Source organism: Oratosquilla oratoria, chromosome 11 (genome assembly GCF_046742065.1).
Source record: "Oratosquilla oratoria isolate Oo_2021 chromosome 11, ASM4674206v1, whole genome shotgun sequence".
NCBI lineage: Eukaryota > Metazoa > Arthropoda > Malacostraca > Stomatopoda > Squillidae > Oratosquilla > Oratosquilla oratoria.
In genome coordinates this window covers 40,136,062-40,161,468 of record NC_134787.1, presented here as the reverse complement: position 1 = coordinate 40,161,468, position 25,407 = coordinate 40,136,062, and the positions used below count along the sequence as shown (strand labels likewise).

Genomic DNA, 25,407 nt, shown 5'->3' with positions numbered 1-25,407 from the left:
CCTCCATATCTGGTGTTTTCCTTTACCCATTGAGTCATTGTGTATGCAATGGTCATATCCAGTAGTATGTTTTCCCAAAGGTCTTCTCCACCTTTCACTGTCATTTCTTCCCTACATATTTCTTTTGAGTTAAAGTCACCCATAATTACTCTTTCCTTTCAGTAAATCAGTTTGTGCATTTGTGTCTTCCGACATTTTGGAATGATCACTCCCTGTCCAGGACTGTGTTTTTGAGGGTACATATATTACTACAAATTTTCTACTTTTCATGTCACTATTTTAATTTTTATCATAATTCAACATTTTTTCCTATTGTTGTCTTAGTCGCATTTAAGCCTTTCTTAGTAAAAAAACATGACTCCACCCTGTTTCTACTTTCTATTTTTATCAAGTTGTTGTATAGACCTTGTCCCACAGTATTTGGTGGTAGTGGACCTTTTGATCTTGTCTCCACAATTTCCAATATGTTTGGTTTCTCTGCTGCCAGATAGTTATTTTATTCATTTAGTCCTAAAATCATGCTATGTTGGTATATGTTATTTCTAATTCTTTTCTTTCTCCTCTTATGTTGTTTATTATGTTATATATATATATATATATATATATATATATATATATATATATATATATATATATATATATATACCATTTTCTCGGCCTCAGGTCTAGGAATCTTAAAAAAAAAAAGTGTTTTCAGTCTCCGTTCTTCTCTCGTTTTTTTTTCTAATGTCTACATTTTCCTTTTCCTCATTGCTAAATCTTTATTCATACACTTTTGTAATATTCACTATTTGCCAACTTCGCTTTTTTTTTTTTTTTATAATATTTCAGTTATCATTTGAGACCTTAGTTTGATTTTTAGTGGCCTATATTGTTTTTCTCTAGAGTACTATCCCATCCTATGTACCTCTTCAATCTCTTTGTCCATTTCCTGTCCCTCCTCTTGTATCTCTTTCAGAATTGCTTTTGCAATTTCTCGTCTTTTTCCCTCTGAATCTATGTACATTATATGTTTCTGTAATACCATAAACTACAGTGTTTTTTTTTCTTTTCTATCTACTATGTGACCCACTTTTCTTTTTCCCTAATTACTGGAATTATTGTTTCTTTGGCATTTTCTTCCACTTGTTGCTGAACTATTTTCTTAAAAGTTATCTTTTGATTTTTTTTTTTGTACCATTTTCCAATGATTTTTTATTTCTTGGAGATCAGTCTCCTTAATAATTTCTCCAACGTTCATGGTCACCTCTTGTATTTGTTCTTTCACTTTTTTCAAAGCTTCGGTTTTGTTTTTATCTTCATTTTACATTCTTTCATTCTCACTTCTGACTGTTTAATTCCTTTTTTAGATCATTATGCTCCTTGCCCTTGTTCATCTTGTCAATAGCTCTTTGAAGTTGAATTATTTCTCTGCACATTGCCCTATATTCAGTTTTCAGATCCATTAGTTCCTCTGTCAAATTAGCAATATCCCAATTTCTTAGGAAATTTTTAAACCTAGATTCTCTATCCAATTCCAAACCTCTACCTAATTACCTTTTACAAACCCTGAAAATGCATAATTATCCAACCTTTGAGTAGGCTTTGGGGTTTCATTCATGCATGATCTTTTTGGTATTACTCCCAGCGCAGATTCCACTCTGCTTACATCTAAGCATCTCTTTGTTGGTTCACTTTTCTTCTTTCACATTTATCACCCTCCATTTTATGTATTTAACACTAACACTGTAACAATTTTGTCATTTCGGTCATTCGGTATACACAACTCCCTTCCCATTCGTAAATACAATTAGTAGTTTCCAAATACTGTAGTGAAAAAGCGATGCAAAACAGAGCTCTTTTCCAGCCGTCCGATCCCGCCTGTTGCTCACCTGTATGTGTTCATGGTTGGCTGCTGAGGATTGCCCCCAAATCTTTTTTGCTATATTTTGTCATAAGAATGCCCTCACGCACAGAATAAACAGCAGTCCAGTGAGTCTTCCTGCAGATGTCTTTGGGAGGGCTTTGTCACTTTTTCTATCTACCAAGGGGCCATGTGTTTCAGATCAGAGAAACATGACATAATTGATGAAAATCTTTCTGTTTGCCTCTCTATCATTGTGTTGAATAGCTTTGGATTCATGTCACCAGATTTCACCAATTTGTCACATCTTCCCAATCTATCCACTTCTCTTAAGTCTTTACAAAATTTCTTCCCAATACATAACCCACCATGTAATTCTGTTATACATCACAAACTCCTGTATCAGTGAATATTTAATTACAGGTTAGTCAAAGATAAATGATCAGAAATTATGTTGAATTGCCTCCTTGTGTGTACTGATTTAGCACCCAAGAACAGGGAGAAGTTCACAAGAAATGCTAAAGAATTATCATATGTCAAACCTGACTGATGCATTTTTACATCTGTTGAAAAGGTAATGGTTATTTTGAAATTATGTGGGTTGTTCTTTTGTGGTGGTAATAAGTGACGGATATCATATCATTTGATATGTTAAAAATAGAATTAAGTGGATTCCTGCATTTGGTGGTTGTGGTGAGGTGGTTTTATACCATTATTTCAGTAACTTTCATAGCCCTTACCATGGGTCCAGTAGCCCAAGCCCAGGTGTGTGTGGTCTGAGTTTCCGGTGACCATGTTTCCTGGATACGAGAAGCACCAATCCACAAGTACTCAGGAGAATCTACAGACCAAGAAAATTAGAATCAGGAGAAATTTGTTTTCATATTCAAGAGTTGTGTCTTAAACGTTAATTGTGGGGCTTCCAAGATTAAATGCTGACCTGGGTATCGCATGAGGTAATCCCGCAGTGCTTTCAAATCACGTGGAGCAGCTAAATCTCCACCAAGTTCACCACATTCTCTGCGAGCTCCCATCCACGATCTCTTAGCACCTCGGGTTATGTGGAAGCATTCATTACCCACAAGCTCATAAGGTAGAGGACATGAGGTGTAGGCAGCAGCAGCAGCCCAGGTGTCTGAACTGTCTTCATGTTTGCTGCTGCTACTGCTTGGTACCTCCAAGGTGCGAGTTGGGCCTTGGGACAGGTAAGCAACATCTTTAGGAGAAGAAGGGAGTAATTAGATGATATGTTACTTCCAAGCATCAGGCAACCCTGATGCTTCCCCATAGTTACCTCAGGCTAATTTAATAAAGAGAAATTACAAACTGTACTCCACCATTTTGGTGCATAAGCAAGGTTCTAAAATGAGTACTAATAGTGTAGGTCCATATCATAAAGAAGTTATCAAAATAGGCATAATAATTTTTTCTAAATGGACTCAGGATTTCAATTTTAGATATATTTTTAGAAATCTAAAATGAAAAATTGTCTTTGTTGATAGAATATGTAATATGAATGGTGATTTTTTTATTCTAGTGAAAAAATGAAAATGTACAGATTACTGTTATAGAAAATATTAATTTAATATATTTCTATAGAATTAGGAAATTGTCCTTTTGAACTAGGAAAGAGTGGTTCTGAGAGAAATGATTTAATAGAAAAAACAACAACCAAAGTATCATAGTGCTGTAGACCTGTGATAAAGTAAATGTTCATTGGTTTACAATGGGTTCACCTTTTTGAGGACCTCGGCGAATGTCTTGGTCCCTTTGACTTTCCACTGTTTGTTGCCACGATTCCAGACTTTCAATACGCTGCCGTAGTCCAAGAAGTGCCTCCATTTCTTTCCTCATTGTTGAAGCTTCTGAACGCCAGAGTTCTATTTCATCCTGCAAGCAGTAATTTAATTAACTTTCAAAGTATTTCTATATCCTTCCTGTACCAATATTTGTGATGGTTCCTTCCTGTGGATTGCAATATTTTTTGTCAAAATTTGTCACTTTCTTTAAAAGGCATTCTAGATATTTCACCATGGAATCCTGATAAAAACGCCAAGTTTTTAATTCTTATGTTTCTATTTCTCATTTGTTAAGGATTTACCAGCCTTTTCCTTTTGTATGATTAAAATCTTTTAAATCGCTAATTGGATCTTCCCCATGCGACCATGACCAATCATGAATCTATTTTTTTGGGGCAGATCTTTAGAATGATCGCTGGCCGAACGGGTTAGAGCGTCGCTATTTGTGGCGGAGGTCGATGTGTTCTAACCCTGTGGTCAGCGAGTTGGACCAAGGATATGGTTCATTAAACTGCACACTACAAAGTCCTCTGTAAAGAGTACTGACCTAGCCTCCAAAGAGAGGGAGTTCGTGACGTTAAAACGAATAATTTATTGATTGATTTATGTCGAGCGAGTTAGGGCGTCGCCACTTGCGGCGAAGGTCGAGATGACGGCTGTTCGAACTCTATTGGCAGTAAGGTGAATGAAAGGTATGGTTCATCAAATTTCACGCTACAAGGTCCTCTGTAAGGTGCACCGTCCTAGCCCCCTGATAGGGAGAGTTCATGACTTTGAACCGAATCATCATCATTAGATCATTGACCCTCATGTGTTTACAGTTTAAGCAGAGATTTCTCCCAGTAAATTGAGCACTGTAGCACCCAGCCCTCCTCATGACAAGAACCCAGTGGTGTAGTTTCCTGTTATGACACTAGGGCTAATGTTAAACCACGACGGCGAAATGCACCGCTTTTCAAGCAGCGCATTACCGCAACCGTTGTCTATCGCTGTGTTTGATTCAACAAGGTCTTGATCATATGCGTGATTCACAACTATCAATCTCTCGTATGGAATCTTGAGCTTTCATAAAGGCCGGTGTATGGGCATTATTTTGACTTGTCTCACACACGCGCACACACACACACGCGCACACACACACCCTTTTGTCGAATGGACGGCGAGAACTAAAGTTCCGAAGAAAAAGGAAAATCTACGTGGATCTCAACGTCCAGGAAGTGTTTTATTGTATTTATAGGGAAGGGGAGAGCTCGTGGTATAGGGGGGGGGTGATTGGGAAGGAGAAAGGTAGGGATTATTGAGGGAAATGGAAGGAAATGAGGAAGAGGGGGACATGGTCCAGGAGGCCAGGCGTCTTGTAAACAAAAGGCGGACTGATGACGTTGACTTTGGTGATGACGGGATCAACAAAAATTTAAAGATTAGAAGTATAGATAAGAGCAGCACAGTGGAAAGTGATGATAATAGTTTCCAGGGATTTAAAGAGGGTGGGGGGGAGGATACCAACCTCCCCCGATTGGCAAGATTTGATAAGATGACCGAGCATAGGGAAAACAGGTTCGGTAACTTAGCCAAAATTGCACAAAGAGTTGAAAGATTGGAAGAACTAGAGAAGGCGAACAAAAACTTAACTTTAGACATAGAAGAATTAAAAAGACAGTTAAAAGAAGTTAAAGAAGAGAATGAGGAATTAAAGAGGAATAATAAAGACAATAAAGAGGCCATAGCAAAGGAAGCACAGGGCTGGAAAAAAATCCAAGAAAACAGTAAAGTTGCATTTACTGACATAATTAAACTACAAATGAAAGAACAAACTGAAGACTCAGTTATTAAAGTGATGAAACAGAAGGAGAATATAGTAAGAGACTGTAGTAGTTTTAGTTCGGAACAACGGCAGGACAAATGAAAATCAACACAAAAGATCTAATCTCTTCCTTTTGGTAATTAGCCACAAGGTGCGACACTAGAAGTGTCACATGAGAAATATAGGTGAAGCTCGGACTAAGGCCACAGCTTAGTGGAGCTTATGGTTGTAGCTGGACGTGGAGCCTAACGTCAGCGAGGCGGTAGCAGATGATGACGGCGAGGCTCGATGGGACAGCTAAAAGACTGGACGAGGAGATGTAGTTTGTGCGCTGGTCGGTCTGGTCGGTACTGTTCTGCCCATCTCGGCGAAACGCCGACCTTTTAAAGGAGGCTGGCGGGAACGTGAGGAGCTTTCCAAGTTCCTGATTGGCTGACCGCTGTCTGGCAGGGACACCCTTGCGAACTACGCTTGCCAACTACAGGAACTTGGAAATGCTAGCTCCGAAGATTTCTTTGATTAGTGTGTGACGGGTCGTAGGATGCATCATGTCACTACACCACTCCCCCTGCTCTTCAAAAGCGGGCGTCGAGGAGGATAGGGAGCGACGCGCGCGACGTATTTGAACCTGTCTGGCCTTCGGATCAATCGCCCCGAACGAGTGGTCATGCCGTCAGGGGGCATGTCTGGCGAGGAGGGCCTTGATGGAGGGGGGCTCGAGTGCAGGGTGGTGTTGTCGAGGTCGGAGGCCTGGCGATGGGAGGTCGGTTGAGTATGGAGCTGTGGAGACATAAGGTTGGGTGAGAATTGTTGCATTGCATGGTAGAGCGGGGGCGTGGGGTGGGGAGGATCTTGGGGGGTGCCGGGAACAGTTGTAGAAGGGTGTGGTTGTGGGATATGGTTAGCGGGGGTAGGGGTGGTTACCGACCCCCGCGTTTGGCGTTTCCCTGCGACCAGCTGCATGGTTGTGTACATCTGAGCGCCTTGGCTCCGAAGCGGGTATGGTACCAGCAGGAGGTAGTATCCTGTCGTGGAGCGGGGCTACGTGGTGGTTGATGACTTCCCTTCTCGGCTAAAAACTGGTTGAGCAAAGTCTTCATGTCGGCCACTTCCTGTCGTAGCTGCTGCACACTTTGGTCACTGGCACTATATGACACGGGAATGTTTTCGCTCACATTACTATTGTCACTAACACCTGGGTCGTCACTACACTGAACACTTTGCACTGGTTTGTCACTGGGGTGGAAGCTGCTGGCTGACCGGACTTGTACCGAGATATGACGTTGGAACAATCTATCTGCTATTTCGCAGTATTGTTCATCGTCCTTATCGCCGGCTAGAGCTTCCAGGTGTAAGTGGAGGGCGTCCGGCATCTTGGAGAGGTGAATGGAGCGGAGGAGTTCCTTGGGCAAAGACACCTTTGCCCGGGTGTTGAGGGCGGCCATACGGGTGTATAATTGTGACGGGGTGATGTCGCAGAGTTTACTATGCTGGATATCTCGGTAGAGCTGGTCGTCGGGCTTGGTGTAAAGCTTTCGTAAGGCAGTCTTGAGGGCGGAACACTTGCCTTCTTGCGGAGGAGAGACGACGTTACGGACAAGGGCGATGACGTCCGTTGGTAGAGCGGCGATGTACGCGCCGAAGGCTCGGAGGTCCGGCACGTTACCTTGAGTGGCTAAGTAAGCCTCTGTGTGAACTAGCCAGCTCTCCAAGTCACGGGAGAAACTGGGAAGTTTCACTTGTGTGTTTTCCATAATCCTGGTTGTCCTTCACCGGGGTCACCACTTTGTAGTAGTTTTAGTTCGGAACAACGGCAGGACAAATGAAAATCAACACAAAATATCTAATCTCTTCCTTTTGGTAATTAGCCACAAGGTGCGACACTAGAAGTGTCACATGAGAAATATAGGTGAAGCTCGGACTAAGGCCACAGCTTAGTGGAGCTTATGGTTGTAGCTGGACGTGGAGCCTAACGTCAGCGAGGTGGTAGCAGATGATGACGGCGAGGCTCGATGGGAGAGCTAGAAGACTGGGCGAGGAGATGTAGTTTGTGCGCTGGTCGGTCTGGTCGGTACTGTTCTGCCCATCTCGGCGAAACGCCGACCTTTTAAAGGAGGCTGACGGGAACGTGAGGAGCTTTCCAAGTTCCTGATTGGCTGACCGCTGTCTGGCAGGGACACCCTTGCGAACTACGCTTGCCAACTACAGGAACTTGGAAATGCTAGCTCCGAAGATTTCTTTGATTAGTGTGTGATGGGTCGTAGGATGCATCATGTCACTACAAGACTTAGCAGACAAAAAGAAATGTATAATTATATTAGGAATGGAAGAGAAATTTAACCAAAATAGAACCACAAGAATTAAAGAGGAAAAAGTAAACAGTTTACTAGAATTAGTTCAGGAAGATGAACCTGAAATCATGAAACAAATTGAAGAGATGTTTAGGCTCGGAAAATATAGTACGGATAAGACCAGACCAATTAAGATTAAATTCAGGCCACAAACAACAGCAGAGAATATCTTAGCAAAAACAGGGAAGCTAGCAGCAAGTGAACAATATAAAACGGTATGGATAAAAAGAGAAATGAATAAAGAGGAAAGAGAGGAAAAAATGAAAAGGCAAGAAGCCAAAGAAAAAAACGAGAATAGAACGGAGTCAGAAAAAGAAGAATTCTACTGGAGAATAGTGAATATGAAAGTGAGGAAATTGACCATAACAGAGAGAAACAAAAAAGAAACAGAAAATACAATGGAAATAACAAAGTTAAGACTGTCCTACACAAATATAGATGGATTAATAACAGGACTGAATGAACTGAAAGAGAATCTGAAGGAAAAAACCCCGGACATGATGGGTATTGTAGAGACAAAATTAAAAGGTCCACTACCACCCAACAGCATAGGACACAATGCATATAATTATTGGATTAGAAACAGAGAGATAAAACAAGGGGGTGGTGTTATGTTCCTGGCTAAGAAGGATATAAACGTGAAGAGTGTCACATATGGAAAGAATAGAGTAGAGATGATTATGATAGAAGTAGAAGATAGAGATAAGAAGAGCAGAAAGATTGTAATAAACTACGTGCCCCCAAAAACAGCCTCGTGGGAAGAGAGTGAACATAAAAGTATGTTAGAAGACACAAGGATAACATTAAACAAGATAATGGAAGATGGAGGAAGAATAGTTATGATGGGCGACTTTAATTGCAAAGAAGTCTGCTGGGAAGAGATGACAGTAAAGGGTGGAGAAGACTCATGGGGAAATGTTCTACTTGAGATGATTATTGACTACACAATGACACAATGGATTCAAGAGAACACTAGGTATAGAAATGAAGAAGAACCATCGAGACTAGACCTAATAATCACATCAGAACCTGAAATAGTGGAAAAGATAGAATACCAGGCACCAATAAGTAAAAGTGACCACATATTGATAGAACTACGAGTAGAACTAAATGAGAAAAAATACATGAAAAGAAATGAACAATATAGAAAAGGATTGATGTATGAAAAAACAAATTTTGATAAAATAAGAGAATTCTTTCAAAATGAAAACTGGGAAAGAATACACAAAGAAGATACAACAGTGGAAGAGAAATTGAATATTTTGACAAAAAAAACAAAAAAAAACAAACAAAAAAAAAAACAAACAAGGAATGGAAAAGTATGTCCCAAGACAAAAACAAGAAAAGAATATGTAAAGTGCTGGTACAACAAAAGTTGTAGGGAGTTAAAAGACAAAAGAGACAAAGCTTGGACCAAATTGAAGAAAAACAAAAGACCTGAAAAATGGAAAATATATACTTGTTATAGAAATGAATATGTACAAGCGTGCAGAGAGGAAAAGAGAAAATATGAAAAAGATGTCATAGAAAAATGTAAAGATCAACCAAAACTATTCTACAGATTTGTAAACAACAAACTGAAAAACAAACAAGATTTGGAGAAATTAAGACAAGGAGGAGTTGAATACACAGAGGAAATAGAAATGGCGGAAATTATGAACAAGCATTTTAAATCAGTGTTTACAAGGGAGAACATACAACCGGAAGAGATCGAATGGAAAGAGAAAGTCCCCCCTATGAAAGAAATAGAAGTAACAAAGAATGAAATAATGAAACACTTGAGTAATCTTGATGTCAGAAAATCGCATGGACCAGATGAAATAGCAAACTGGATTTTGAAAGAATGCAGGAATGAACTGGCAGACAAAATACATAGCATAATAAATGATTCCTTGAAAGAAGGAAAAGTTCCAGAAGATTGGAAAAAAGCAAATATAGTACCTATATATAAAGGAGGAAATAAAGAAGACCCTACCAACTATAGACCAGTCTCTCTAACAAGTACAATAGCAAAAATTTGTGAAAGAATGATCAAAAGTAGATGGGTAAAAAAAAAAAAAAAAAAAAAAAAAAAGTGCTAAATCCAAGGCAATTTGGATTCAGACAAGGACGATCATGCGTCACCAATTTAATATGTTTTTATTCAAGGCTAATAGATATAATACAAGAAAGAGATGGATAGGCTGATTGTACATTTCTAGACCTAAAAAAAAAAAGCTTTTGACAAAGTACCACATAAGAAGTTGCTTAAGAAATTAGAAACTGAAGGAGGAATACAGGGCAAACTGCTTAAATGGATGGAAGACTTTTTGCAAGAAAGAAAAATGAGAGTAGTGATATGAGACAAACACTCAAAATGGGATGACGTAATAAGCGGTGTTCCACAAGGAACAGTTCTGGCCCCAATAATGTTTGCTATATATATTAATGATATGGATGAAGAAATTGAAAGTTATGTGAGCTTCTTTACAGATGATGCAAAACTACTAAAAAAAGTGATCACGGAAGAAGATTATGAGTCACTACAGAGTGATCTAAATAAGGTATGGGAATGGAGTAGGAAGTGGTAGATGGAGTTCAACACTAAATAGTGTAGTATAATGGGATTTGGAAAAAGCAAAAACAGAATAACAGGATCATATAAATTGGGAGAAGAAGGAATAAAAAAAGTAGAAAATGAGAAGGACCTGGGAATCATTGTTATGAATAATATGTCACCTGAGAAACATATAAATAAGATTTTTGGAGAAACTTATAATTTAATAAGAACAATCAAAGTGGCATTTACATACCTGGATGAAGAAATGGTGAAGAAAATTCTAATCACTCTGATAAGACCAAGATTGAAAAAAAAAAAAAAAAAAAAAAAAAAAAAAAAAAAAAAAAAAAAATAAAAAAGAATTGAAAGAATACAAAGAGCAATTACGAAATTGGCACCAACACTCAAAACTATCATATGAAGAGAGACTAGCAAAACTTGAACTACAGACACTAGAGCAAAGAAGAGAGAGAGGAGATTTGAGAGCTATTTACAGAATCATGAAAGGCATAGAAATTATTGATAGAGAGAATCTGATAAAATGGGATGACAGAAATACAAGAGGACACGGAAAGAAAATCAAGAAAGACAGCTATAGAAGAGATCTGAAAAAGAAGAGCTTTCCTCACAGAGTAATAGACAGTTGGAACAAGTTAGATGAGAAAGTGGTGTGTGCAAAAACAATACATGAATTTAAAAATAGTTTAGATAAAATGAGATATGAAGACGGGACACCACGAGCATAGCTCCCCTTCCCATAAGATACAACTAGGTAAATACAACTAGGTAAATACACACACACACACGTCGGTCGGGGTGGCAGCGAAGTCTGGACTCCGGTGATATCTTCAAATTTCGAGGATCACAACGACAAGGAAGTACCTGTGTTGTATTAATAGGGAAGGGGAAAGCTCGTGGTGTAGTGGGAAGGTGAAGAAAAAGGAGAAGGGGAGGGATTACTGAGGAAAATGGAAGGAAATGAGGAAGGGGAAGATAGGGCCCAGGAAGTCAGACGGCATGTCAGCAAAAGACGGCCTGACGATAGTGGTGAAGTCGATGTGATTAGTAAAAATGTAAAAATTAGAAATATAGATAAGAGCAGCGCAATGGAAGGTGAAGATAACTATTTCCATGGATTTAATGAGGGAGGAAATGACAACCTCCCCCGACTAGTAAATCTAGAGGAGAAACTAAAAGAAATGAATGAAAATTGGGAAGCTAAGTTTAACCAAATAAAGTTGATTACTCAAAGAGTTGATAAACTGGAAGAACTAAAGAAGGAGAATCAAAACCTAACTAAAGAAATAGTAGAATTAAAAAGACAGTTAAGAGAAAGGATGAGAATGAGGAATTGAAGAGGAGTAATAAAGAGAATAAAGAGTCCATAGCAAAAGAGGTAAGTGGTTGGAAAAAAGTACAAGAGAACAATAAAATGGAATTTAGAGGTATAATGGAACAGCAGATGAAAGAAACTAAGGACACAGTTATTAAAGTGATGAGGGAGAAGGAGAATATAGTAAGATACTTAGTGGATAAAAAGAAATGTATAATTATATTAGGGATGGAAGAGAAGTATAATCTAAATAGGACTACAAGAATAAAGGAAAAGGAAAGAGTAAATAAGATATTAAAAGTAGTTCAAGAAGATGAACCAGAAACAGGGAAAGAAATAGAAGAGATATATAGAGTAGGGAAATACAATACAGATAAGACCAGACCAATTCAGGTCACAAACAACAACAGAGAAATCTTAACCAAAACGGAAACTAGCAGACAGTGATCAGTATAAACAGGTATGGATAAAAAGAGTTATGAATAAAGAGGAGAGGAGGAAAAAACAAAAGGACTAGAAGCTAAGGAAAAAAATGAGAAAAGAACAGAGTCAGAAAAAGAGAAATTCTATTGGAGAGTAGTGAATATGAAAGTGAGGAAATGGTTCATAGCAGAGAAAAACAGAAGGAAAACAGAAAACACAATGGAAGTAGCAGAAAAGTAAAAGTGTCTTACACAAATATAGATGGCTTAATAACAGGCTTGAACGAACTGAATGATTACCTGAAGGAAGAAGAACCGGACATAATAGGAATTGTAGAGACAAAACTGAAAGGTCCACTACCACCCAACAGTATAGGACATGGTGCATATAATTATTGGATTAGAAACAGGTAAAACAAGGAGGTGGAGTTATGTTCCTGACTAAGGATATAAATGCGAGGAATGTCATATGGAAAGAATAGAGTAGAGATGATTATGATGGAAGTGGAGGACAAGGATGGGAAGAACAGGAAGTTTGTAGTAAATTATGTGCCTTCTCAAACGGCTTCGTGGGAAGAGAAAGAACACAAAAATATGTTAGAAGACACAAGGATAACACTAGATAAGATAATGGAAGATGAAGAATAGTTATGATGGATGACTTTGATTGTAAAGAAATCTGCTGGGAAGAGATGACAGTAAAGGGTGGAGATGACCTGTGGGGAAATGTACTACTTGATATGATTATACAACATACAATAACGCAATGGATACAAGAGAATACTAGGTATAGGAATGAAGAAGAACCATCGAGACTGGACCTAATAATCACATCAGAACCCGAAATAGTGGACAAGATTGAATATAAGACACCAATAAGTAAAAATGACCACATATTGGTTGAACTGGAACTAAACGAGGGAAAATACATGAAAAAACGAACAATATAGAAAGGGAAGATTGATGTATGAATTTTTTTTGGATAAAATAAGAGAATTCTTTCAAAAAGCTGACTGGGAAAAATACACAAGGAGGAAACAACAGTAGAAAATAAATAAAATGTTTTGACAAAAATTTATAAACAAGGAGTGGAAAAGTATGTTCCAAGACAAAAGCAGGAAAAAGAGTATGTAAAGTGCTGGTACAACAAAAGATGTAGGGAGTTAAAAGACAAAAGAGACAAAGCTTGGATAAAATGGAAAAAAAAAAGATAAAAGACCTGAAAAATGGAAAATATATACTGGTTATACAAATGAATATGTACAAGTGTGTAGAGAAGAAAAGAGAAAATACAAAAAAGATGTCGTAGAAAAATGTAAAGATCAACCAAAACTACTTTACAGATTTGTAAACAACAAACTGAAAAACAAGAATTAGAGAAACTACAAGGAGGAGTTGAATACACAAGAAATAGAAATGGCAGAAATTATGAACAAGCAGTTTAAATCAGTGTTCACAAGGGAGAACATACAACCTAGAGATATCGAATGGAAGGAGAAAGTCCTCCCTATGAAAGAGATAGAAGTATCAAGGAATGAAATAATGAAACACTTGAGTAATCTCGATGTCAGAAAATCGCATGGTCCAGATGAAATGGCAAACTGGATTTTGAGAGAATGCAGGAATGAACAGACAATATACATAGTCTAATAAACAGTTCATTGAAAGAAGGAAAAATCCAAAAGATTGGAAAAGAGCAAATATAGTACCAATATATAAAGGGGGAAACAAGGAAGACCCTACTAACTATAGACCGGTCTCTCTTACAAGTACGATAGCAAAAAATTGTGAAAGAATTATCAAAATTAGATTGGTAAGGCATTTGGAAAGAAAAAAAAACGTACTAAATCCAAGGCAATTTGGATTAAGACAAGGACGATCATGCGTCACAAATTTAATGTGTTTCTAGTCAAGGCTAATAGATGTAATACAAGAAAGAGATGGGCTGATTGTGCATTTCTAGACCTAAAAAGGCTTTTGATAAGGTGCCACATAAGAAGTTGCTTAAGAAATTAGAAACTGCAGGAGGAATACAGGACAAACTACTGAAGTGGATGGAAGACTTCTTGCATGAAAGAAAAATGAGTGGTGATAAGAGACAAACACTCTAATTGGGACGAAGTGATAAGTGGCGTTCCACAAGGAACAGTTCTGGCCCCAATAATGTTTGCTATATATATTAATGATATGGATAAAGGAATTGAAAGTTATATGAGCTTCTTTGCGGATGATGCAAAATTGTTGAAAAAAGTGAACACTGAAGAAGATTGTGAGTCGCTACAGAGTGATCTCAATAAAGTATGGGAATGGAGTAGGAGGTGGGAGATGGAATTCAATATCAAAAAGTGTAGTATAATGGAATTTGGAAGAAGCAAAAAGAAAAAAAAAATAGTGGTATCATATAAATTGGGAGAAGAAAAAAAAAGTAGAAAATGAGAGGGACCTGGGAGTCATTGTTATGAATAATATGTTCCCTGAGAAACAAAAATTTTTTTTTGGAGAAACTTATAAGAACAATCAAAGTGACATTTACATACCTGGACGAAAAAATGGTGAAGAAAATACTAGTCATTTTGATAAGACCAAGATTGGAATATGCAGCGACGACGTGGTCACCAAGTACAAAAAATGTATAACAAAACTTGAATGAATACAAAGAGCAATTACAAAAATGGCACCAATACTCTCAGAACTATCATATGAAGAGAGACTAGCGAAACTTGAGCTACAGACATTAGAGTAAAGAAGAGAGAGAGGAGACTTGATAACTATTTATAGGATCATGAAAGGCATAGAAACTATTGATAGAGAGGATCTAATAAAATGGGATAGTAGAAATACAAGAGGACATAGAAAGAAAATCAAGACAGTTATAGAAGAGACCTGAAAAAGAACAGCTTTCCCCACAGAGTAATAGACATTTGGAACAAGTTAGATGAGAAAGTGGTGTGTGTAAAAACAATACATGAATTTAAAAACAGTCTAGATAAATGAGATATGAAGACGGGATTCCACGAGCATAGCTCTCCTTCCCGTAAAATACAACTAGGTAAATACACGTAATACACACACCTTGCTCAAGGGGGTAGTAACATCTTGCACAGGTTGTAAGTCTTTTATAGGTTGCAACCCTTTTCATCCTCAAATTTTTGTTTATTCCCAACAATTCGTGCGGACACTACTGTATATCGCCGCTAAATATTCTAAGCGTGTACGTCAGCAGGGGTTTCGCAAAGGAGGGGGGGTGGTGGCAGCCTAGTTTTGATATAGGCCTGGAGTTTCTCCTGATCAAATGGTGCTGGCAATAAAATATGTTATTTCCAGAGCCCCCGAATGTTCTGCCCCTTCATCCACCAATAGCAAAACGGTTGGTAGGAGAGAGATGGCACTCCTTGGGATGCCAGAGCGCCGGTGAGATAAAGGACAGCTCGCAGTGTGCCACTCACGGAAACGGAAAGGATGGAGGGGGGTGGGGATAGGCCGGTCTTAGGGCTTCAGGAAAGGTTCTTTCTTCTAACAGAATGTTTGAAAACCCAATTCTTTTTCTTACATCACAACCTTTAAAAGCCATGTTGCTCCACCTTGAGACACAAACACATTTTCCAGGGGGTGGTGGTGGGCAACAGATCCCGGAACACCATGAATCTAGCCCAGGGTGGATTAGGTATCTTATGATTTCCTGTTTCATCTTTTCGCCTCATTAGTGAAAAGCTGCTTTTTATAACCATCACCAGCTTGTATACCTAACAGCGTTGCTGATATGTTTGTCGGGTTCCCGACGATCTTGGATTACGTGTTGGACTCGTGATCGAAAACTGTTACCCTCGCGGATGAGAGCTCATATGTGGCCTTATCTAATACTGTGACCTTAAACACACGCGCACACACGAGTACACAACTCTGCCAACCTGAGTTGGAATCCCGGCTCGCATTGCAGCGATGTGTGTGTGTCTCTCTCTCTCTCTCTCTCTCTCTCTCTCTCTCTCTCTCTCTCTCTCTCTCTCTCTCTCTCTCTCTCTCTCTCTCTCTCTCTCTCTCTCCAGACCTGGGCGGGACTTGAATCAGGATCGCTGAATAATCGGTCAAAAACAGTATCACTACACCGTTGAACCGTGTGACAAATTACCCACAAGTAACATTTTCAAATAATTTCCTCTTCCCAAATCGTTTCGTTTCCCATTGAGTCAGTCGTTCATTTCTTTTTAAAACTTAAGCCTATTTCCAGTGCTTTGGAATTTTGGGTGTTGTTTATTTATAACTTTGGTTCATGTATGTGTTTAACCCAATTGTATTTACTTAATCGTGAGATGTAGGAAAGGAATTATATTAATGGAGTCCTGTCTTTTTCTTGCATGTGTTTTAGCTTCGATTATATTAACTTCTAAGCTATTGGAGGAGTTGATGTATTTATATGGGAAAATTTGGCATTATTTTGACGTACTTATCTTATTGTATATCTTTTTTTGTGAGGGGACACCACTGCTGCATATTCTTATCAGGGGTGGATGGAGTACCCGCGTGTGCCCATGTGTGTGTGGGTATTCATGCATGGTTCCAAGAAGCATGGCATTGAAATAGACTGAAGAAAATAGCTTGGACCCAAGATCCTGAAAGCAAGACGAAAACTTCTAATGTAGTGTTTGTTTCCTTTAGTAAGTTTGTCATCACACGTATGTTAGAACTGCACAGAGATAAATGGGCAACTCTGAACTTGGGAGAGCTGTTTAATCTAAAAGTTTACTGATGTTTGCACACCGACCTTGGAAAGGCTACTTTTTCAGCATGTTTTGTAAATGTAGATGATGATATTATTTGTGGTTTTCACAGACGTGTTTTCCACTTCTAGTTGTATGATCTATCTATACACCAAGAGGCGTCTTCCCTCCAACCACCCCACAGCCGTCTTCCCCCATACCACACTCCCTTTTATTTTAGCTCCTTGTGGATGAAAGGAAATCCCTGCCCTTCCGCCCACCGCCAGGGTCAGAGGCAGTGCAGCAAGACACCGCCCAATAAGAACAATGTGTCGAAGAAAGAGAGACGGAAGAACATGTTAGAGACTACTAGAGACCATAAGGCCTGCACTAAGCAGTTAAGGCAGTTCCCTGTACCTTACCACCTGTCGTCCCTATCCATAAAGTTATCTAATCTTCTCATTAAACAAATTTTTTTTTCAGTGCTCACTACGTGGTTGTCTGGAGTTGGTTTATAGCAGCCTCGTGACACATTATGCTGTAGACAACTTCCACCTCTGTGGAAGAAACTTAGGAGAAACTCGGGCACTGCAGGCACTGTTGGTGTGTGTGTGGGAGGGAGATTTTGGACTGATTTTATGTGTATTATCTGAATAAGGTGCCAGGTCAACCTGATGAGGTGCAAGCATATGTACACATGAACACTTACTACCAGTACCCGTTTTTGTGTCCACCCCGTGATTCAAATTCGGGTCTCTGGCGCGTCGTATGACTGCATTACCTCTAAGCCGTCCGGAGTTCCGTTAGTTTGGAGTATCATGTTAGAATGCTTTTCAGATGCTCTTGCGACGTAAAGGGTCATTCAAGCCTACAGCTGTATCTTATCAGCGCCAATTTATTCATGTCGTTTCTGGCACAAGACCGTCATTATCTACGTCAGCGTTTCTCAATCAACCAGTGTTCCCCGAAACCCTAAGGTTCCGCAAAAGGTCCCTAAGGGTTCCGCGAGAACAAGTGAGATAAGCTAATGCCCTTTTGATTTTTTATTTAATTTAATATACGTAATGTAATTAAACACGCACGACATATTCTTGGTTATTGTTATAATGTAATATAGACATCATCCTATCTAACCTATTATTACGATGAAAATAAAACGAGAAAGATATGGTATATATTTTTTTGAGCAGGGGTTCCTTGAGTCATACAATTTATTTTAAAGGTTACGCAAGGGAATGAGAAACGCTAGTTTGGAGTATCATGTTAGAACGCTTTTCAGATGCTCTTGCGGCGTAAAGGGTCATTCAAGCCTACAGCTGTATCTTATCAGCGCCATTTTATCCATGTCGACTCTAGCACAAGATCACCATTCTCTACGTTGCCTCTTTTTCCATTTACGCTTCGTCATTAAATCGCCTGTCTTACCTTCATGGTTCTGTATTGTTGTCGAAGTTTGGTGTCCTCGGTGACGAGGTCTTTGAGCACAGACTGCATCTCCTGAGTTCGGGAGTAGAGTTCGCCATGTTCCTTCTTCTGCATGAGAGCGTCGAAGATCCTCCAGAGAGCTCGCGTGATGAGTCGATGACCCTCAGAAATGCCGCCCTTAGGAGGGTTGTTGTTCGCAGCAGGAGGGTGGTTGTTCAAAGGGCGAGGATTTACGGGACGATTATTCACGGGTTGGCGATGGTTATGTGGAAGGTATTCTTGGCCTCTTGTCCTCGGCATGCCAATCGTTCCCACCAAAATCAGCAAGAAAGAGAACCAGAAAGTGCTAATGGGTCTCATGATCCCTTTTCCTCTTTGACTTCACACCTCGACGCAGTGTCAACTTTGAGCCGAAGGAAAGGGAAGAGTCACTACTGGCTGTGGACAAAATGACGTGGTTCTGGACACAGCCGCGTTTAAGGACCAGCTTGCTATATATGAACCAATGATTGCCTGTATAGCTTGAGTTTATACACAACACTGAATTCTTAAACTTGTCTTTCCACCAGGAACCAGCTTGTACGCGCGAACAGCGCGCTGCCTCTCACGTTGTGATCTCAATTCCGTTTATCGACGTCGTGGTAGATAATATGGCGGCAGACTCTCTGATTAGATCACCTTGCGTTGTTATCAAATGATCGAGTGACCATCTCCAAGACTCAGTGTCGCACGGCCGTTCTGAATTTGAATTATTTTAAGAAAGCATTGCGTTTCATGTCCCGTTCGTGTTCAGTGGACTACATCATGGAGGGTTTGTCCCTGACAGAGATGATTAGGATAAATTGAAATCTTCCCAGTTCTGGAAACTTGGTCCATGCCTTTTAATTAATGAAATACGCATATGTAAATCTGGGCGCATCCATGATGCTACTGCCAACACCCCCCCCCCCCCCCACACACAACTTACTCCCCCAGAACTGTTCCACTTCTCTCAGATCCGGACACGGATGAAATTTATCTCGTGCGTAGTTTCAAAAATCATCTTTTTGTTTTACCCATCGTCGGAGATTTGAGATTTACTCTGTTTTATTTATCTATTTTTTCTAACTTTCATGAACTTCTTTCTTGTCAAATACTCTCGTCTCGTAATGCCCTCCACATGCATAAGTATTCGAATTGAGGTTGGATAGTCTTGGAAGTACGTAATTAAATGTCGACATGTTTGGTTTCATCTACATCCTTGTTCGATTTTTTTTAACGATGAACAAGTTCTTTAGATTTCTAACGAAACTACAGCTGAATCACCTCAGTGAAAGATTACTAGTTTCTAGAACATTGTAAGCACTCGCCACACGTGTGGTGGAGGGGTTACCGTTATCATTGTTATGATATGTTCGTTCCATGATAAAGAAACAGTCTCCAAGATGTTTCTCGTAAACGTAACGAATTTGATATTTTATTATTATTTTTTGTTTTTTGTTATTCTATTATCTATTTCATTGCTAATTTTCTACTATTTGAAATTCATTATTTATTGCTATATAATTTATTTATTATTCATCATTTATTATTGTCTATTACTTATTATTTATTGTCTATTATTCATTATTGTTTATTATTTATCATTTGTTATATATAATTTATTATCAGTTATTTATTAATTATCGTTTACTATTTATTATTATTACTTATCTATTATTATTATTTACTATCCATTATTGATTAATTATAAATTTATTCTATTATATAGCATTTATCTATTTTATTATCATTCTATCGTAAAAGGAAAGTTATCACTAACCCTTGACGCTCTGGTTCTGTTTTTTTTTTTAACGTTTTGTATAGAATTACAGAGAAATAACGAAAGAATGCCATTTTATGAGGAACAATAGACTAAAAGACACTTTAGTAAATAAGATGTTAAACACCTAAAGAACATGGGCACCGTCATCATCATTGTCGTTTTCGTTGACGTCGTCGTTATGATAATCGTCATCATAATCATTATCGCTATCATCACCATCATCATCCCCTCGTCGCCATCATTATAATCATTAACAACACCGTCACCGTTACCAACAGTATCATCACCATTACCACTATAAACACCACCATCATCGACATAAGAACATGAGAATGAAGGAGACAGCAAGAGACCATAAGGCCTACACTAGGCAGTTCTATGGCCCTTACCACCTGTCGGGGAAAAAAATACTTTTTCTTTTTCCAGAGCCATTTTTCATTTTTTCTAAATTTCACCAGAGCCATTTTTTTAAATTACCAGAGCCATTTTTGATACTTCCAGAGCCATGTTTTTGCAGGTTCGATTTCCTTCAAACTATTGGAAAGCTAACTCATTACTCATGTGCATGAAAATAACTTTTTTTTTTTTTTTTTTAACAAATTAACCTTTAATTTTGGGGGGAGGGGGAGGGGTGAAACTGATCGGCAGACACAGCGCCTCTGTTTCCACTGGCAGTGGTTGGGGGTGGAAATGCACGACAACCCTTGCAATACACCGTTAGAGTACCATCACTGCCCCGATCCACTTCAAGCCAATCTAGGTTCCACGAGCTTATAGTAGATTCATGCTTTACTGGTTTTCGTTTTCCTTGGCCCTTGCCCGTAGAGTTTGAATTAGGCTTTGCTGGTCTAGAAGTTGTTCCTGCCGTCAAAACACTTTCCCTCGATTCTGAAAAGACTGAATCTGAGGGCAAACCATCTTCACTCATCTTCACTCGCTTCACTAGAAATCGCTCCATGATGTACGATCATCGAAAGTTTGACATGGACGTGGCGTACAAACGTACACCTAGCTACCGTAAACCTAAACTAGCTAACAAATAATTTCTTATTTTTGTATTTTCTATTCTCCCTCCAAAGATCCGTATTTATGAACTAAATATATCATTATCAAATGTTCATATCTATAATTTAATTTATTTACTTTCAATTGCTAACCAAACATTTTATTCTATTTTGTTTTCTCATAAATACGCGAACGAGGTTATAAATAAGATTTCCCAGTTTCCCTCCTAGGCCTCGAGCGAGTTTGCATATGTACAGTGTACGTATGCATGCGGTGATGCGGTATTGGGTATGGTGCATTGTACATGTAGTCAGCGCGTTGATTGGGCAGCTAGCTGCATGCAACCAATGAACTTCCCTGCATACAGTTACCATGCAATTCGCAACTAGCGACATTATGTAGCACGATAGTCGTGTAGAGTCTAGTCAACATGTACTATAGTATACGCGCGCATGCAGCTGATACGAAGCTAGGCTAGGTAAGCCATTGAACTCTAGCAGCTATACCGCGTAAACATACGTACGTACATCTACAAATTAAAGTTGATTAATGCGTTGCGTTTATGATATCGATTGATAATGCAATGATTGATCACGGGTAAGTTGTGTTTGCTCTGATCCTTTCATCAATGGTGATGGGAATCAGGGATCGCCAAATGATGGATAATGCATGAAAAACGTTGAATCTTGCCGCGGGAGCGATTTTTTTTGTGGGGGATCGCTCCCGCTATTGGATTTGCGAGAGCGACATTGGAACTTTCCCGAGCGAAATCGCTCGTCGCTCCCGTGTATTTTTTTCGCTGCCACCTGTCATCCCCATCCATAAATTTACCTAATCTTCTCATTAAACAAACAATTGTTTCAGCGCTCACTACATGTTTACTAAGTCTATTCCATTCGTTAACCACTCTTGGTAAACCACATCTTGTCCACTTCCTTTTTAAACCTAAAGTTGTCCAATCTAAATCCATTACTATGATTCCTACCCTGACCTCTTAACATAATGACCTTCCCTGCATCACCTTTATTGAAACCCTTGACCCATTTGAATACCTCTGTTAGATCACCCTGCGCTCATTGTTTTTCCAGGGAGTGTAATCTGGGGTGTCTGATCCCGACTTCGTATGGTAATTTTCTAAGCCTCTACATAATGTTGGTAATTCTCCTCTGTACTGATTCTAATGTATTAATATCCATTCTGTAGGACATAGACCAAAACTGTACCGCATAGGCAAGGATGGGCCTAACTACCGTCATCACCGTCATCATGATGTGACATTTTATTGGAGTCAGTTTTGCCACTTGTGGAAGTTCTTATTTACCTTCAATATTTACCTTCGTTATTGGTCATTTGATACCCCCAAAAAGGCAGAGATCATACCAAAGATGGATTGTTGGCCTTGTAACGATTGAGTGGTTGTTTCAACATGGAAAAGTAACGATACATATCGAGCCTTTGTTGCCTTTTTTTAGCCAGTCTTCTAAAAAGCTCGACGCTGTTGACAGTCTTGATTCAGACTGTTCCTCGCTTTGGTGATCTTGGCTAGAAGGAAGTGGTTCCTTAGGTCTGTCTGGGGCTGGAATAATAATCTGTGGCCTCTGGTAGCAGTATTGAGTGAGTTCTGGAATATTGTCTTGCTGAAATAACGACATTGCCTTTGGTGATTTACTTTGTCTATGTTCTTTGATATCTTGAAAGTTAGTATGGCAACTGCTCGACGGTCTCGTCACTAGAGTGTAGGGAGGTGGAGGATTGAGAGTCGTTCATATCATATAAGTTACGTATATTTGTTGCTTAGAGCATGCCATGCTAAAGATAGAACGGGTTGATGTGTGAGTGCGTCTTGCTGTCACCTAGATGGCTCTTAACTTTGGGAGAACAAGACACCGTTGCACAGCGATGGCATAGGATGTAGACACCGAAGAAGATCGTTGCGGTAGTGGGACATGTTTACATCTTAGGTTTTGTCTGTGTTTGAAGGGTACATTATCGGAATAGTTGTGACTGAGCGCATTGAAGTTTAGTTGGACACAACATATTGAGTATTTTTTCAGGCTTGTAACAAGAAGGATTCGAAGTTACCAAGAAGGTTTATGTATGTAGGACAAACTAAGATTCAGAAAACTAGGTTCTACTTAATTAAGATAAATGGTCTAAGAAACTCAGTTTATTGTTTTATTGATACGAAAAGTATAGAAATGAACCAATATTTTTGTCTCGTCCTGTGGTCGAAGAAAAGCTCAGCTAAGGCTCAGAGCAATGAGAATATCTAATCTTATTGTATCTAGGAGATTGTAGCAGCGCACACGTCGGGTTGATGGGTGATTGCCTTCACGGAGAGCTTCTTTGAAAGTTAACCTTTAATCAGAGCTTATCAAGACTTCTGTAATCACTTTACTAGATAAGGGATCACCTGCACCTTTATAACAACTAAAAACAAGGAAGCATCAGGTGTTGCACACCCCCAACGACAAATGTAATCACTTATCAAGGTTTAAAAAAAGTTCATGCGAATAAAAAGATTATATTTGTCGTTGAGTGGTGTCTGGTGTTGTGTGAATTAATATAATTCCAAGAGAACACGTAGATGGGGATAGAGGAAGATGAAACATAAATGTAAAGTGTGAAGACATCTGGCAGCCTCAGTCGACTAATGGCAGATAACCTGTTGTGATTTTCTTTAATTCAGACATCAGGAGTGCAATGGCGCCTCAACCGAAGATAACTACTTCGATTTATTTATTTGTCTTTAAATACGAGATATCCATCGAGACAGTATAGGAGATAGGTAAGGAGCATGTCGTACATAGGATTGTGACAGAATCACTGTTGGAATCTACAGATTATATTACACAGTTTCATTTGTACTCTAAATTATTAGGTAAATGTAGATATTTCTGTAGCAGATACAAAGGCAAAAAAACTGACAGTCTTGGAAGTGGGATGGCCCTATGGGAACAACTTAAAAAGGACCAACAACAGGTCACAAGGATGGCAAGTTTTTTATTCTTATTTATTTATTTATTTTTTTCTTTTATGGGTGCACCAACTCCTGTAAGATCCTAGATGATGACATGGCCAAAGCTACAAACATAAGTGGATTTAAAACTACAGTAGGTATGACAGTTGGAGTAAAAGATATGGGGTCTTCACGAACGCAACTCTCACATACATTACAATTAGGTAAATCACCGAACACACACACACACGGACACACACACACACACACACACACACACACACACACACACACACACACACACACACACACACACACACACACACACACACACACACACACACACACACACACACACACACACACACACACACTGAACTAACAGACAAAATGCATAGTCTGATAAGCAGTTCATTGAAAGAAGGAAAAGTTCCAAAATATTGGAAAAGAGCAAATATAGTGCCAATATATAAAGGGGGAAACAAGGAAGACCCTACTAACTATAGACAGGTCTCTCTTAAAGTACGATAGCTAAAATTTGTGAAAGAATGATCCAAATTAGATAAGGCATTTGAAAAAAAAAACTATTAAACCCAAGGCTTCGTATAAGGAAGCTCGCTGGCTGAGCGGGTTAGGGCGTCGTTCCTTGCGGCGAAGGTCGAGGTGAGGGCGGTTCGAATCCTGCCACTGGCGAAGTTGAACCAAGGGCATGGTTCATTAAATTCCACGCTACAAAGCCCTCTGTATAGGGGCACCGTCCTAGCCTCCCGATAGGGGAGAGTGTGTGACGTTAAACCATATCACAAATCCAAGGCAAATTAGATTTAGACAAGGACGATCATGCGTCACAAACTTAATGTGTTTCTATTCAAGGCTAATAGATGTAATACAAGAAAGAGATGGATGGGCTGATTGCGCATTTCTAAACCTGAAAAAACTTTTTATAAGGTGCCACATAAGAAATTGCTAAAGAAATTAGAAACTGCAGGTGGTAGCCTATTAGGTTGGACTAGTAATTGGTTGAATGGTCGAAAACAGAGAGTTGTTTTAAATGGAAAAACTTCTAGATGGAAAAATGTTACAAGTGGAGTTCCTCAGGGTTCCGTTCTTGGGCCACTTCTATTCATAGTATATATAAATGATATAGACCATGGACTAAAATCTACTGTTTCCAAATTTGCTGATGATACAAAATTGTGCGGAGTGGCAAATGATCACTCAAACCAATTAGATATTCAAGAAGATTTAGATCAATTACAGCAATGGTCTGAAAAGTGGCTAATGAAATTTAACACAAGTAAATGCAAGGTAATGCACATAGGTAAAAATAACAGTAAGTACGATTACAAGTTATTTGGAAATTCGTTAACAAAAGTGGATAGTGAAAAAGATATCGGAGTAATTACCAGTAACAACCTCAAATCATCCA

The 25,407-nt window shown here is 39.0% G+C and overlaps 1 protein-coding gene across 2 annotated transcripts in view; it reads right to left on the bottom strand.

The window, feature by feature from the left end:
• The window catches only part of LOC143029754 (uncharacterized), a 38,384-nt gene extending 19,469 nt beyond the window's left edge, over window positions 1-18,915 (bottom strand). The window contains exons 1-4 of one of the 2 annotated variants that reach the window (XM_076192659.1): window positions 18,211-18,915; window positions 3,580-3,733; window positions 2,784-3,038; window positions 2,584-2,684 (exon numbers count right to left, since the gene is read on the bottom strand). In XM_076192659.1, coding sequence (XP_076048774.1) covers window positions 2,584-2,684; window positions 2,784-3,038; window positions 3,580-3,733; window positions 18,211-18,570 — 870 coding nt within the window. In that variant the 5' untranslated portion in view covers window positions 18,571-18,915. Of the gene's footprint in view, window positions 1-2,583; window positions 2,685-2,783; window positions 3,060-3,579; window positions 3,734-18,210 lie in introns of both variants that reach the window. The other variant, XM_076192658.1, reaches the window with a different exon arrangement.
• Between the last annotated feature and the right edge of the window lie 6,492 nt (window positions 18,916-25,407).